At 47.7% G+C, this 16,032-nt stretch overlaps 1 protein-coding gene across 1 annotated transcript; it reads right to left on the bottom strand.

Annotated features, from left to right (window-relative positions):
• Positions 1 to 575: 575 nt before the first annotated feature.
• LOC124158798 lies at positions 576 to 14,204 on the bottom strand. Its single transcript, XM_046534121.1, has 2 exons — positions 4,455 to 14,204; positions 576 to 3,044 (listed from the first exon to the last, which is right to left on the bottom strand). Exons 1-2 carry the CDS (start codon positions 14,149 to 14,151, stop codon positions 1,759 to 1,761), a joined length of 10,983 nt encoding a protein of 3,660 aa, XP_046390077.1. The 5' UTR covers positions 14,152 to 14,204; the 3' UTR covers positions 576 to 1,758.
• Between the last annotated feature and the right edge of the window lie 1,828 nt (positions 14,205 to 16,032).

The raw sequence follows: 16,032 nt of genomic DNA, 5'->3' as shown, positions 1-16,032 counted from the left end.
TCGGGAAATCTCTCCGTGTGACGTATTTCTGGTTCCCGCTGCTGCCTTGTGAGGTGACCTTGAGGCGAGTTGAGCGCTGATACGGCGCAGGCTGCTAGCGGGTAGCTGAGTACCCTGCTGGCTGGTAGTGCTTGGCTTATATAAGGATTATTAATACCTTATCAAATGAAGAAAACTTTCCGACCTTAGCCAGTTTTAATAAGCGATTATTAAGACATGTTTCCCTGGGTTCTGCGCCTCATGCATGCATTGGTAACCTCAGACGACGTATAACTCCTATCTTCTCGTATAGAAACTAGGTCCCTGTGACGTCACGTGGAGTGGCATCGCATGGGCGCCAATCTGGCCCTTTTCAAATGAGGATAAAAATGGACCATTGCCATTCGTCTAAACCGGTATATCTATTACGAAATAATTTGTATATTATGAATACAGTAATGGTGGGTAACGAATCGCAATCAATGACTTTCGTTTTCTTTGATGAAGGAAACTACCCTATTAGGGAAAATACTATACTGTACCTATGTACTGACATATGACCTATATACTGTACATATGTGAGAAAAAAGGGCAAGTATAATTTTTCAATTTATTACCTCAAATGTTACAGTTCACACTATTACATACACAAAATAAAACTTTCACCTCACACCCTAAGAATTTTGAGGCTAAACCTTGGTCCTTCACTGTATGATGAAATGTGTGTACACCTTATTATATAAGCATGATAGGAAAAAATAAATTTGCAATATTTGAAGAATTTATCTGAAATTCACAAAATGAGAAAAAATAGGAACTTTCATTCTACAAACTTCCATGGTTACAAATGAAATATCACCTTGCAATGACTTCACTTTAACACTTTCTAAACCAGTCTTTTAAAATGGGGATAGTCAGGGATGGAAATGGTTGGACCATCAGTTAAAAATACTTAAGGACCTTGGCATGGATTTAGGGTGACTAATAAGTGGGCTTTGTAAAAAACTAGTCCTTTCTCTATTTCAGCCAATATTTGCTCTTTTACTAGGGATACCAAAGTGATCAGCAAGTAAGTCATGGTCATTATTTTGAAATATTTATAGAGGCAAATATCAATATTTTTAAAATCACAGGCTCAATTGCTATGATAGGAGATCTACTCTGTATAGTCTAAAAATATTTATGTAGTATTATCCTGACCGTGTTGAGATATAACTTTTAAGGGCCCATTTGTAAAGGGGGATGCATTTCAGAAGGGTTCAACTGGAAGGGAGCAAGGAGGAATTAAATATTCATCAACTACAAATTGTGTAAGGGGTTTCATCCCCTTGGCATTTCCCTCCACTGGCTATGGCCTTTCTTTATGCCATATAACCTCATACAGTCATTTTCAAGGTTCAAAAACAAAATATGGGCTGGCCATTGTATAAAATAGCTGTGGATTGCTTCAAGTTGCTTGCCTTTCTCATAAATGGATTAGCAAATTTGTCACCAAACACCAATGTCTCTCCAAAGATGTCTTTTTGAGTGTGACAATATTCTTGAATCCTCACTAGCTCCCCATATCAGAACAGCTCCGGGATGGTCCAGATAGTTGGCTTGGTACTTCTTCCAGTACATGGCCGTTGTCCTGGAGGCAGTTGCTTGGCCATCATCAAACGATGTTGTTCACCCATCTCGGAATTGTAATAGTTCATATAATTCTCCTTAACCATAAGGTTCACATTCTCTAGTGTCCACTTTAGACTGTTGATTTTGGTACCTCATTTCATACTCCATTCAGAAGAGTTCCGCAATGGATCTCCTAGATGCCTTACCAGGACTGTTCTCATTGGCATCTCGCTGGAGCAAAACATTACGTGGGATCAGGTCTGTGTTTGAGGACCTGTGCCTTGAGTGCCGGGGAGATGTGATGGGCAGGTGTGGATACTCAGCCTGGTACTCCTTCTTCACGCACATAGTCATGGGTGAACCAAAGGTTATGTTGCCCTCCTCGTCCTCTCCTCCTGGGTTGGCGTTCTCGTCGCTGACGGCACCACCAGCGCCCGATGCGCCCTCCACCTCGTCCTCGGCACCTGACGCGTTGGCGGACGCATTGGCCGAGGCGTTGGTGGACGCGCTGGCGGACGCGTTAGTGCCCGACGCGCTCGGCTCGCAGTCGTTATCCGCTTCCACGGGCCGGTACATGTCGTAAGGCGAGGTGGTCTCGCAGTTGCGCACGTCCTCCACGGAGCGCAGGGCCGCCAGGACAGCGGCTTGGTGCGGGATGCCCAACGGGGTGGCGCGGCCGCTGGACACACCATTTCCCGGCCCCGCCACGTCCCTGAAGAGATCCATCACGTTGAATCGCTCGGACACTTTGACCTCGCGCTCAGAGCCGCCGAACCGCTGGCTCCTCAACACGAACTCCCTCTCCCGCTTCCGTCGGTGCAGGGACGGGTGGTTCAAAGGAGTACTCCCGGAGCTGTCGACGTCGGAACCAGGAGCGGAGTGGGTGGAAGGCGTCCTCCTGACCTTCCTGCGGTGCTTCCGCTCCTTGTCCGAGTCGGTGGTGCTGCCGGAGCTGTCCTTTGCCTGCCTGGGGACGGGCGGGCGGTATTTGGTCCCGCCCGTCCTGCGTCCCAGGGACGAGGTACCCATCGGGGTCCGTTCCTCCCTCGACGATTTCTTCTTCTTGCCGTCTTTGGCTTTGAGGGGCGTGGCGGAAGATGAAGACACTTCCGCGGCGGACTGCGGCGGCGACGGCGGGCTGTCGTTGCCCCTCTCGAGCGTCTCGAAGAACTGTCGGGCGCGGGTGAAGCGCTTCTTGCTCTCGTCCTCGTTCTTGAGGCGGGAGGGCGAGCCGAGGTCCCCGCTCCCCCTTCGTCGCATCCGAGGCGCTCCGGCCGCGTCCCCGCCCGTGAAAGAGCGGAGCGAGGCCACGTCGACGGCCGAGTGACGGCGGGCCTGCGCTGCCGGAGTGGACAGGAAGCCGAGTAGTTTTGCCTCGGCCGCGCCCTCGCTCTCGCTGTCGGGGGACGAGGCGGCGGACGGCGGGGGCTGTCTCGCCGGTGGCGGTGCTTTACCTGCGGGTTTGAATGAGGATGGAAACACAGTTTTAACACAATGACTGCACTCAATCAAAGGGTGAGAATGAATGCAAAGAGTCATTGACGAGACTGACATTATTGCTGGTTATAACGAATGAAGTGTTGCCCATAAGGATAGTATATTATTAAATTGTGTGTAAAACAGTATCGGATACAGATAAAAAAAAACCAAAAATAATCTTTAGCCACTTTCACTTTTATCATTATGAAAAATAATCAATACACATGCAAAGTTAAAGAGAGTTTGATTTAAACTGATGATACACGTATACGAGTACAAGAAAATGCCATCTTATGACATAAAAAGTTGAAATTGTGGTTCTTCAATATTAGGCACTGCGGGCAGCCCCGCAATGTGGGTAGGTGAGTGTCCCCCGCGCCCGCAGTATGTGTCCGGCACCGGTGTAAACAAAATATATGTTAAATTCCAGTGTAGATCCAGCTGTTTTCTGGTGCTCTCTCATCTGCTAAAATAGTGGTGCAGCATGTATTTCCCCTATTTTTTGTCTGGACTCTGAGTGATTGAGTGAGAGACATCAGGTTATGCCAACAAGTTCTGCAATTCTACAATTAAAATAGTGAAAAGGAACCTTGATGAATAACTTGAAAACGTCATTCAACTCATTAAGAAGCACATTCATTATCCTAGTCAGAAATATTTTGGGCAAGGTTTTGGTTGACCTATCAGCCTTTAAATTCACTGTCACATTTATTTCGTGTTGATATCCCGAATAGTTTATTTCACCCCTCATATACGGCGAAAACAAAGGCGATTGCGTTAAATTGATTATGGAGCCAGTAGTTACCTTATGAGCCAATTCCAGTTCATCCACTGAATGAAAGCTAAAAATGCACTAGAAGCATGCATCTATAATTTCTCAAAAAGTTATGAATATTAATTAATTGCAATTTATCTATGTAAGCTGGTTTTTGTCCTATCTGTGGTTACTTGTTCCTGACGTTGTGTTGTTATTGCTATGACGTAATTTGTTTCGTAATCCATCACGAATAACATATTTGAATAATAATGTAAAAATTCACTCGCGTGCATATTTATTCGCGTTTATTTAAAAGTAATTGAACGATATCTTTGTCCGCTTAGTGGACCTCTTTTAGTAATATATAGGGGGTTTAAAGAAAGAAACTGTAAACTAGCTTTTGGGAGAACATTTATCGAGAGTGACTTGGTCGTTATATTTTAAAAATAGATTTAACTAGGAAAATAATCTGCGAGGATAGAAACGGTTGCATCCAGCTGTAGGGATAAATAAGTAAAAACTCTCTGAAATGGCCGCGGGGCACTGATGAAGTTGACAAAAAGGAATATGACTCATGAAACCTTTACACCTTCCATCGCGTATATCCTCGGCCACTCGATGGGCTCACCTTTTGACACCCGCCGAGAGGTGGCGGAGCGACCGTCGTCACAACCCTCTCCTCCTCTGGATGCCGGCGAGGTCTTTTCCAAGGAGAGCCTCGCTTCCGATCTCACTGCTTCCTTCCCGATAACCCTATGCTCTCCCTCCACCGTCACGCTCGCGGGTACCGCCCTGTACAACTCCCTCCCGTTTGACCCAGTTATTTTAGGGCCATCCTCCTGATCTTGCGTTCCACCTCTGCGGTCTCTGTCTTCATCCTGTTCTTTCACGGCACCCTCGACGCAAGGGATTTCCTTCCTCTCCTCCGAAGACCTTTCCGTCGCAGGATCATTCGACTTGTTCGCCGTCTCCGCTATTTCCTCCGCGAGAGTCGGCATGTCTTCCGCGACCGCCTTTCCGCTCTCGAACCTTCGTCTCCCGCTGGCCACTATGCCAGATACCTGGATGGATAGGGTGCGTTGTGGCAGGGACCTCCTCTTGGTAGCCCCTTTGGCGGTCGGGGAAGGCGTCTTGTGCCCGTCTTCTTCATCGTCAACCTTTCCTTCGGCCTTCCGACCACCGGCTTGCCTCTCATCAACGTCCTCTTCTGCGTGGGTCTCCATCTTCTTCTCCTTGAGGGCGAAGCGTGGCACGGACGTGACCTCCCTCATCACGCATACGTCTTCATCGTCCGTCACGCGTATCTCCAACGAGTCTCGCTTCACCTTGTGCCCCTGGAACTCGAGCATCTTCTCCTCTACGGATCCAAACTTCTCCCTTGTCTTGGACAGATCTACCTTGTTGGGTGGACTGAAAACTGTGGCACAGGAGTGCCTCCTCCCCTTTAACGTAGATTGAGCAGTCGAGTCACCAGGTACCTTTGCTTCTGTCCTGGCTGCACCTTCTCTCTGCTGGGTAAATCCCCTACCATAGGGCGACTTCGGCTTTTCCTGTGGAGTACTTCCTCGTGCCACGAACTTTATCGCGGAAGCCGTTTCTACTCGCGCGACTAGGCTACCTGATTGATCGCTTCCTTCCGCCATTTTTTCTGACGACAAATCGTGAGAATCTATTTTATTTTCTATTTTGGCCTGTATAAGCTGTGCAGTCGTATTTTCCCCCTGAACCTGCTTACCTTCGTTTTTCAACGAAGGTCTCTCCTCGTGTAATAGTACGCTGCTTTGAACGGACAAACCAGCAACGATCCCACCTGCGCTTTCGGTTGAGAGGGGTATTTGCGGCTCACTATCTTTCTCTGCGTCCATCGGAGCTTCCTTGCGCCGGAGAGCAATATGTGTTGAATGATCATCTTCACTATGTCCTTTCTCTATGGCGACCGAAGGAGGCACTGCACTAGATGCCGCTTTATTCTGTGCTACAGACATATCTTGCGAGATATCTACTTTTCCTTCAATTCCTGCTACAGTTGAAACTCCCTTCAACGGTGTCGCACGTATCCTCTCAGACCGACCTGCATTAGTCATTGCGGCTAGGCTTTCTTCTTGTGCAACTTTTTTCTTGTTTGAAATTGGTGATCGTAAGATGGTCCCAACTTTTCCTGGCCTCTTCATACTCTCTGAGGAACTGCTTCCATCAAGTGACGCCCTCTTTTCCCATATATTTCTGACCTCGGATACCGCTTTCTTACGCATGTGCTCCTTCATCGAATCCTCTGACTCCGACTTTTTCAAGGTTCCTTCATGACGACCATCATCACCTTCTAACGATTGTTGCACAGATTCCAAGTATTTTTGTCTTCTGGAAGCTATGTTGTCTATCTCTGATGATTCGCTGTCGGTCCTAAATGTGCTTCTATCAACTACGCCACGAGGAGATTTTGAGGTCGGAGAATAACTGGTTTTTCTCAGGTCTTCCGAGAATTTCTTTACGCTTCTGCCATCGCTGGTAATTTTCTTAGCAAGGCTTTCTCCTGGACTCGGTGAACGTGATCCCGTTATCGAAGCTTCCACTGTGGCAGGTTTTACGATTGCTTTAGCCTTAGGAGATGCCGCTGAAGAAGAGCTTTCTGCACTACCTCTAGGTTCATCCACGGACTCATCTTTGGACGATAGACTTCCTGCTTCCGGCCCTCTGGAGTATTTTACTTTGGACATTGGACGAATTCCTCTGCTCCTCACTGGTGGAGGTTCTGGAGGTGGTGAAGAAAACAGTTTAGCTAATTGTGAAACTGATCCACCCGTTTTTATGGCAGGGGGCTTCTTGATACCCAAATCTTTCCCTACCCTATCATCCACCGATGACGAATCAAGAGACAATGACTGCTCCTCCAACTCTCGTGTGTAAGGCGGTACGTCACTTCTTCTTCTTAATGGCGTTTCTGCAGAAATTGCTTCTACAGATTCCAATTTACTGGACTTTCTCCTCTCTGTCCGCCTATACTCAATTGATGAAGGTGGCGAGTCGTCTTCTGGAATTTTTTGCACTTTTTGGTTCCAAATTTCTCTTCTTTTTGAAACAGATATATGAGATAAGTCCTCCTTGTCATCCAAATTTCTCGAACTTTCAGCCTTTTCTTGACCTGATGGAATTCTTATTTCCTTGGGAATATCCTGATTGCTTACTCTTTCCACTGATTCGCTTGATTGCCCTTCCATCGGTCTCGCAGCTTCTTTTTCTTCAGATGGAAGCGTTAATTCTAATGGCTCCTTTGCAACCGGTTTGGGAGGCAAGATGCTTCTAGCTCCTTTCGAGTAAACTGCTTTAGGCCTGCGGGAAAACTGGTTCCCCTTAGACGTGGGTGACGATTCACTAGAGGACTTGCCTCCGTCACCTCCACTGTCGCTGGTGGAGTACTCGTCTTTGCTCTTCTCGAAGCTCATCCTTCCTCTAGCCACTATTCCGGAAAGCGTGAGCGGCGACGGCTTCGATCCTACCGTAACTGGTTCCTTGCTCTTCTCCTGGGCTCTCTTTAGCCTCCTATCCCAATATTCTTTTCTCGATGCCACATTCATCTTCGCGAGGGTGGTGCTGTCCATTTCCTCCTCGAGGATATCACCCGCCGCCGCCGGAGTTCCATCCGTCGTGCCATCAGCCTCCGCTTTCGGGTAGCCTCGGGTATCTTTCGTCTTGTGAGTAGTCCGCTCCCTGCGGGATGGACCATCCTCCGTCTTGAGCGAGTTTTCGTCCTTAGACGAGGCAGATGATAGGATCCCACTGGAGATGTCGGCAAAGGTGGGAAGCGAGGAGTAGGGTGAGGAGGAAGTGGAGGATTCTGTCGTCTTGCACCTCTCTGGGGACGACGGGGATGATTGTGCTTCCGCCTGTCCACCTTTCGTCGGAGCGCCTTCCACTCCGCGCGGAATCGTTTCTCTCTCGCCGCCAGGCAACTCTTCGCACGGGTGGTATTCCTCCACCTCGCTCCCTAAGCCACCGACCGATTCCTCCGCCTTTCCTCCCGTTTCCTTCGCCTCTTCTCCGGGCAGTGCCTCCTTGTCCTCATCATCCTCGTCTATGGTGTCCCGTAAAGCCTCCAGAAATTGGTAAGCCTCGCTGACCACGCTCTTGTACTCTTCGAAGGACGACGACGTGGACATACGCTCCATGCGAGATGTCAACGGTTCTTCCTTTATCTCACTCCGGTCAAGTAACTTCTCCCACTCGGGTAAGTGTTCCTCCACTCTATCCGTTGATCCGCTCCCTTTCGTGCTTGAATACGATGCTCTCTCTGCTTCCTTCCTTCTAACTTCCGATTCACTTGTTTTCACTCTTGTATTAGCGTGCGCTCCTGATTCTCCCGATTTTTTATCCGGCTCTGCTAAAATGATCACCTCGCCCATTACGTTTCTCTTTTGCTCTACCGCATTCCCCGTGCTTAAAATGATATTTTCCACCTCTGTCGCTACTTTAATAGCTTCCCAACCAACAACCGGTTCTTCAGTTAGTGAAAGGATATCATCTCTTTTATCCTCTAGCGTTGGAGGCCTCTTTTCCGTCCGTTGCGCCTCCTCGAGGTCTATTAATTGCTCTTTTTGAACATTGCGTTGTTCCGCTGCCGCACTTTCAGCAACTTTTTCTATAGAGGAAGATTCAAGCTGTGTACTTCTTACTGCCTCAGCTTCTGCTACGCCTCTTTCCCCTGCACTATTATCTACCGAACGAGACATTGCAAGTGTTGTTTCTTTTAATGTTTCTTCCGAAAGCATTTTCATCGGCTCTTTGATTTCTAAACGGACCTTTCCTTCTTCCGTATACCCCAGTTTTCCATGCATACATTTGATATCAGCAGACCTTATTTCTTGAAACATAGTCTCAGGGCGCTTTTCAATATCCCCGTCTTTGTGAGAAGCCAATTCCTTACGTGCTGGAGACTTTGTAACACCTGGCTGTTGTTCAAAAATGCCTATCATGTTACGAACTTTCCCTCCGCTTGAGAACCGTCGATTCTTTGCGTCTGCACCACAGTCTTTCTTTGAAATAGCGCCATACTGCTTCTGATCACCGACACTTTCGCCGTCGGTGGATTTGATTTCTATACCTTCTCCCATCCCTGCGCTCATGACGGCATCCTTTTTAACTTCCTCAATTTCATTACCTAGCGTACATGTCTCCTCTGCCTTTACACATGATGTGTTATCAAGTTTTATATCTTCCTCAGGCTTACTGACAGACATTGCAGCCTTGCAGCATACCTCCTGTGAAGCGATAGATTTCATTGGTCTTTGTTCAGTGATGACCCATGGCGCATTCATTGGCTCAAATTTAGATCCCATTCTGGCCTTACTTTGGAAAGCGTCGGTGAATAAGTCATCTGCCCAAAGATCCGGTCCTTTGTTTTTCGTCTCAATTACAGTTTGGCTAGAACCAGTTGCTTCTTCCACAAGTGCCTCATCTATGGGTGGAATTGAAGCCCCCCCTACCGCTCCTAAAAGCGAATCGTCTAGCGAATCAGATTTGGACGCCTTTTCTCCCTTGCTCTCGGATTCCTTATCCGAACTCTTCTCTGGAGAATCCATCTCTCTGTTGAACGTGTCCATAATTTCTTTTGCTGAGACGTATTTTACTTCCGGCTCCGTCGCTGCCAAGGGAACGTTCAATAGCTGATCCACGTCGAGATAGTATTCCAAACCGGTGGAGTCCTGGCGTTTGCTCCCCCTCTCTTTACCGTCATTCCTATTAAGTTTGAACTCATTCTCCCACAAGCTGAAATTGTAATCATCAAACACGGATTCCCTCCTAGAGGCTATCCCGGAGCACCCTATTCCATTATTACCATTGCCGTTCTCACTAGGCCATCCGAGAAGCTTCTCGAGTGGAATTGGCCTCGCTGGACTGTCCCTTGTCTTTTTATCGGGAGATTCTTTTTTCCTGGCCCCGCTAGGAGGAGAGACTTTTCCCTTGCTTTCCAAGGGCCGCCTCTTTTTTCCAGGCTCTGCTGAGACCTCTTCATCAGGAGCAGCACTTCGCCCTTTTTCGTTGCCTCGCTCTTTATCCAAGAATGCAATAATTTTTTCTTCTTCGGTTGTCTTGACTTCCTTTTTCTCTTCTTCAACAACCGTTCCCGTTTGCGGCCTCATATAACTCCAGTTATAAAAGTCTTCTTCTTGATCGTCGTCGTACCAATTGACGTTGCGTTCGGGAAAAAGAAAATCTATGCTTTCTTTTTCTGCCATATTATTTTCTTCCTTGATATCTGTTGTTGGTAAATCTGTTGGTTCTCTTTTTTCACATCCAATTTCCTTTTCTTCGGATAACTTCACAGTGGCCATCCTTTCTTTATAACACCAGTGTACCACTTCTTCTTCATCGTCATTGTACCAACTGACGTTGCGTTCGGGAAAAAGAAAATCTATGCTTTCTTTTTCTGCCATATTATTTTCTTCCTTGATATCTGTTGCTGGTAAATCTGTTGGTTCTCTTTTTTCACATCCAGTTTCCTGTTCTTCGGATAACTTCACAGTGGCCATCCTTTCTTTATAACACCAGTGTACCACTTCTTCTTCATCGTCATTGTACCAACTGACGTTGCGTTCGGGAAAAAGAAAATCTATGCTTTCTTTTTCTGCCATATTAATTTCTTCCTCGATATCTGTTGTTGGTAAATCTGTTGGTTCTCTTTTTTCACATCCAGTTTCCTTTTCTTCGGATAACTTCACAGTGGCCATCCTTTCTTTATAACACCAGTGTACCACTTCTTCTTCATCGTCATTGTACCAACTGACGTTGCGTTCGGGAAAAAGAAAATCTATGCTTTCTTTTTCTGCCATGTTAATTTCTTCCTTGATATCTGTTGTTGGTAAATCTGTTGGTTCTCTTTTTTCACATCCAGTTTCCTTTTCTTCGGATAATTTCACAGTGGCCATCCTTTCTTTATAACACCAGTGTACCACTTTTTCTTCATCGTCATTGTACCAACTGACGTTGCGTTCGGGATATAGAAAATTTATGCTGTTATCTACTGAGGTATTAATGTATTTTTCTTTGTTCTCTGAAGGCTGCTCCTGGGTCACAAGTTCCGTTTTATCGTCTACTACTTCCTCTTTTACGGGCAACGTCTCAGTCATGAGCCTTTGATTCCTCCACCAGTCAACAATTTCCTCATCATCTTCATTGTACCAACTGACGTTACGCTCTGGAAAAAGGAAATCTACGTCATCTTTTCTTCCAAGATTATTTTCTTTTGTAGAGACTGTGCTTGACTGAATATCTTTCAATGAAACACTGTTATCCGATGTTGTAATTACGATTTCATTTGAATAAGTTCTCTGCTCTTCATCGGATAGATTTGACTGTGCTACATGGGTATTGTTCATTGTTGATGAAATGCTGCTCTTGCGAACTTCAAGCCTTTCTTTCTCGCGGGCATGGCCAGCACGCAATGCATCAGTACCTAATTCTACTTGCGGTAGAGGTGGAGGTTCTGGTTGATCCATTGTCGGCGGAATAATCTGTGTTATAGAAACCCCCAGTGCTAAGGCAACTGCCAGTTCTGATGACACAACAAAAGCTGCCCCACAATCTGCCATGGGTTCCACAGTGGTTGTCTCACTTAGCACTGAAGATGAACTACTCTTTCTCCTGGAAAACGGTTCTCCGAATCCATCTTCAACTTCGACGTCTAGTTTTGGTAGTTGGTGCTTTGCATCACCTTGCTCCAGGTTTTCATCAGGTGAACTTCTTGTGTCAGTTTCATCAGGTGTTAAATTTATAGTATATATAGCAGTAGGTTGGATTTCATTTCCACCTGTTACATTTTCCAAACCGCTTCCTCGTCCCTCACTTTCACGTGATGGCTCCCAAAGAACAGTATTGTCCGGTAGGTTTTCATCATCGGCCTCCCTTGTAATTGCTTTATCCTGCGAAGATTGATTATCCCATTCATTGTCCGTTTGAAAAGATCCAGATTCCTCATCCTGTTTTTCGTACTTTTCAGGATATATCTCTTCGCTTTCCTCTTCGGAAATGGCGGACATGGCTGGCGAAAGCAAAGGCAATCTTGGACACCACCTACCAGTTGGCAGGACTGGCGTTTTTTCCTTCATATCCTCCGAATCCATAACGATAGCAAAAGCCGTATCTCCCGAACACGAATCCACATTACTCAGAGTCATAGCTCCCCAGAGATCTGAGTCCACGCGTCCTTCGATTTCGTTTTCAAACTTTCGGTATTCTCCGCTTCCTCTCCTGCCACCTATGGGAATACTTTTACCATCGTCATCATCAACGAATACGACGCTTTCCTCCCAATCTCCACTCAAATCTAACATCTCCATTTCCTCGCTTCCGCTAAGAGTCGCCCTGTTCCAATTTTTACCGCTTTCATCGTCTGCGACTTCGTCGTCACTCAGTTGTTCATAATCTTGAGTAGCTCTCGTTGTCACCCCGGGCGATTCAAATATAGCGAATGCATCGCCCTTCCTAACGTGTGACATATGACTGAAGTCAAAGGATTGATAGGTAGATTTCCAGGGAGACGCGGATCCCACGTTATCCTCGATTTCATCGCTGCGGTCGTCAAAATCTTGTTCCACAAGTACAACGTCATCCTCATCTCCGTCTGCGAGAATCTCTTTTCTCATCTCTCCCCCTTCGTCATCGTCGGTGAAATAATACTGTTCCCTGGTGGTGGTGGATCCCTTTTCGTCGCCAACTACGCACGTCTTCGCGAATGTCGTCATGCCTTCCAGCAAACCCTTTCCACTGCAAGGTTTTTGCTGTGATTGTGCGGTGCTCATGAAGGCATCCATGTCTATATGTTCCATCCATGTTCCCTTTCCTCCGAAAGCTTCCTCAGAGGGCCAGAGGTTAAATTGGGCAGTACAAGTTGTCATCTTAAAACTTACATCTCCTCCCAGTAGATCCTCGAAGTTACGGAAAGCACTCCTATGATCAGAATCAGTGAATGTAAAAGTCCCGCGGTTCCAGTCATCGGGCTCGGTTCTAACAATTTCCTCAATGTCATCGTCGTCTGTAGATTCATGATTCTCATCTTCTCCTCTCTTTTCTTGCTTTACATCAGATTCCCGATCCTCTGCTATCACTTCTTTCTCGGTAAAAATGACCGTTGATTCACTTTTACCCTCGACGTGACTAATTTCATCCTGATCTCCATCTTTTTCTCCCATTTCCTCCACACATTTTTCCTTTTCCATCTCAATAATTTGCATCTTCACGCCATAATCGTCTTTTAGATGGTTTTCTTGATGCTCGTCTGTTGCGATTTCAATGAATCCTATACGACCAACGCCATGATCCCAGTCGTCTAGCAAATCGAGTTCCCCTACGACCACCTCCGCCTTCGATCCACTGTAATTTGGCCCTCTCCTCCCATCCCAATCATCTAAAGTCATTCGCACTCCAAAGAGTTCTTCACCTTCTCGTTTTGGACTAGCTCCATCGGTTGAGACCGTTTCCTCTCTGTTTGGTATGTCCACGAGGGAATGCAGTAGTTCTATGCCCATGCCTACGACACCAAGAGGCTGGTTGCTATCCCTATTTCCCACGAGGGAGTGAAGGAACGACCCTTTTGAGTCACCGTCGAAGTTATCCCGAGGGAATCTTCCTTCATATTCGTTAAATGTTTCATCCTCAGAATTTTCATTTCCCGCAAAATGTCTTCCTGTGTCAACAAATTCCCATTCGCCCGAACTCTGTGCCTCCGTGAGCTTTCCTTTGTCTGAACCCCTTCGACCGAATATGCTTTCTTTCTCCTCCTGAGAGTACTTATTTTCAAACTTGGAGGAGACATCGTCTTCGGGAGGGTACATGGATTTCGAATTCCTCCTTTCACCGTCCCACTGATTCTCCTCTGATTCTTCACCAGTGGGAATATTCCCAAGTTCAGTGTTCTCTGATTCTACTCCGGCAGTCTCTTTTAAATCTTCCCCCGTTACATGCGATGATACTACTTCATCAGTCACCTTCCCTCCCACCTCCTCTTCCTCTTCTTCCTCCATCTCCTCTCCCTCTTCATCGCCTTCCCTAACATTTTTCTTAAATGTAACCTCAAGATTTTCTGCATTTCTCCTTTTGTGTACTTTCCCCTCTTTCTCCTTGTCGGCCTCACGCAATCCTTCCTCGTTACTCGAAGAGGCATCATGAACATGGCTACTCTTCCTTTCCTCTATTGCTTCCGTATCCGTTTTCTCGCCTCTGCTCTTACCGCCAGCCATCTCTTCTAAGCGAATCCCTCGGTTTGGTGTAACGACAGGAACCTCGAGGTCTTTAGCGCTGGAGCCTTTGATTCTCGACCCCTCCGCCGGTGTCATTTCCGTGAAGGAGACGCCCTTATCTCCTAGGAAAATCTTCGAATCTTCCCCCTCCTCCGCTCTCTCGCTCGCTTCCTCCACCCCCGCCTCCTCCCTCGCCTCCACGCCTTCCTCCTCGGCGGGCCCCCTGCCCCTCTTCCCTTCTTCCATGGCTCCCACCCAGTCCACACGCAGTTCTTCCACTTTGGCCCCTCCCAAGCTGCTGCTCCAACTACTGCTGCTGTACCACCGCGGATCTCCGAACATCCCCACCCTAGGGCTCTCCTCCCTAGAAGCCCCAGTTCCTTCCGACGTTTCCATCTCCTCTTTCTTTTCTTCTTCCTCCCCGATGACTCCGGCAGTCATCAGCCCAACGCCTACCTTCGAAGGGAGCTGGGTCAATCTCTTAGCCTCCGCCGCCTCCTCTTCTGGGGTCTGCGACTCGGGGATCGGGGGTTCTTTAGTGGCCTCCGTCCCGTCCTTTGCCCACCGCCCATATCCGGTTCTCATTGCTTTCCCGGAGCGGTCTCCCCTCTCCTTCCTTGTCCTCCGGCGCCTCCTCTTTCCGCTCACCTCAGCGATCACCTGGGAGATGCTCCCGTCCTCCATCGCGTCTATGCCCATGCAGATCTCCTCCCACTCCTTCCCCACGGGGTCTTCCTTGGGCAGCGGCAAACCCTCCTCTATGCTCTTGCTGCGACTGGCCCTCCACTTGCTCCGGCGCCACGCTGCGTCCCTTCCCTCGCTGCCGTCTCTCCTCGAGGAGTCCCGGGATACTATCCCGCCGGCGACCACCACGCCCACACCAACCCGAAGAGAAGATCCCCCGCCACCTCGCGTCGTTCCCTCCTGGCCCGCGTCTTCCTCATCCTCTTCCAAATTGGACTGGGTGCCGGACGTCCACTGATCGTCGTCTTCAATCTCCGCGCCCTCTATCGTTTCCTCGCATATTTTCTCCACACCTTCTACTTCCCCCTCTCTGTGAGTCCTCAACCCTTCATGTCTTTCTGCCTCTGCGATATCCGGAGACTGCTCCTCTTCTCGAGCGGTTTCCGGCAATTCCCACACCTCGTCGCCCACCGCGGTGCCCGCTTCCACCGCCTCAGCCCCTCCCCCTGCTTCCACCATGCTTTCCAGCGTGCCTTGTACCGCCTCACCCTTCTTCCCTTCCTCCTCGAACCACTCGAGTGACTCCGAGGGGAAGGAGTCCGTGCAAAGAATTCGGCCGACTATCTCGCCGTAGGTGGGAGTCTTGGCTTCCGCCCCCGTTCGGTTCTCCTTGCTCTCTTCTTCGTTCAATGGAGCTATCTCTTCTTTTGAGGGCTCCTCCTCCTCCTTCTGCGTCCCCTCTCCTAACGGAGCGTCCCCGCCTCCTTCGTCATTTTCCTTTTGAGCGCCCTCTATCTCATGTCCCCCTTCCTCATCTTTCCTTACCTCGGCTTCTTCAGCTCCATCCGCTGCAGAATACGGCTCTCCTCTGCTAAGTTTGCATTCTTTCACCCCGTCGGCCGCATCATTTTCATGAAGAATTTCCGTGGGTTCTTTTTCAGGCTCATTCGTTTCATTAAACTCTGCAAATGGATTAGTTTCAGTAAATTTGCATTCCTCGGCTTCTTTTCTTTCGTTAAAATAATTTTTTTTACTCTTTTCAACTGACATCTCAACTTTTCCGAGAGTATATTCACATGTTTGAATATCGAAATCAATCAAACTATCAACTGCAGTTCTCTCCAATATCGCAGTTTTGACACTCTCCATCATGGTTTGTATCTCCAATGATTTTATTTCCAAACTTTTTTCCAACTCCTCCGTTCCTTTGCGTACAGTTTCTTTTCCTTCATCAGTGTTGGCGTTAGATTCTGTTGCTCTCACTGTATCGCAGGAAATCTCATTCAGAGATTG

The sequence above is a fragment of the Ischnura elegans genome, chromosome 1 (genome assembly GCF_921293095.1).
Source record: "Ischnura elegans chromosome 1, ioIscEleg1.1, whole genome shotgun sequence".
In the NCBI taxonomy this organism is placed as follows: domain Eukaryota; kingdom Metazoa; phylum Arthropoda; class Insecta; order Odonata; family Coenagrionidae; genus Ischnura; species Ischnura elegans.
Note: the sequence above shows the minus strand (reverse complement) of the source record. Positions and strands in the feature narration are given on the sequence as shown.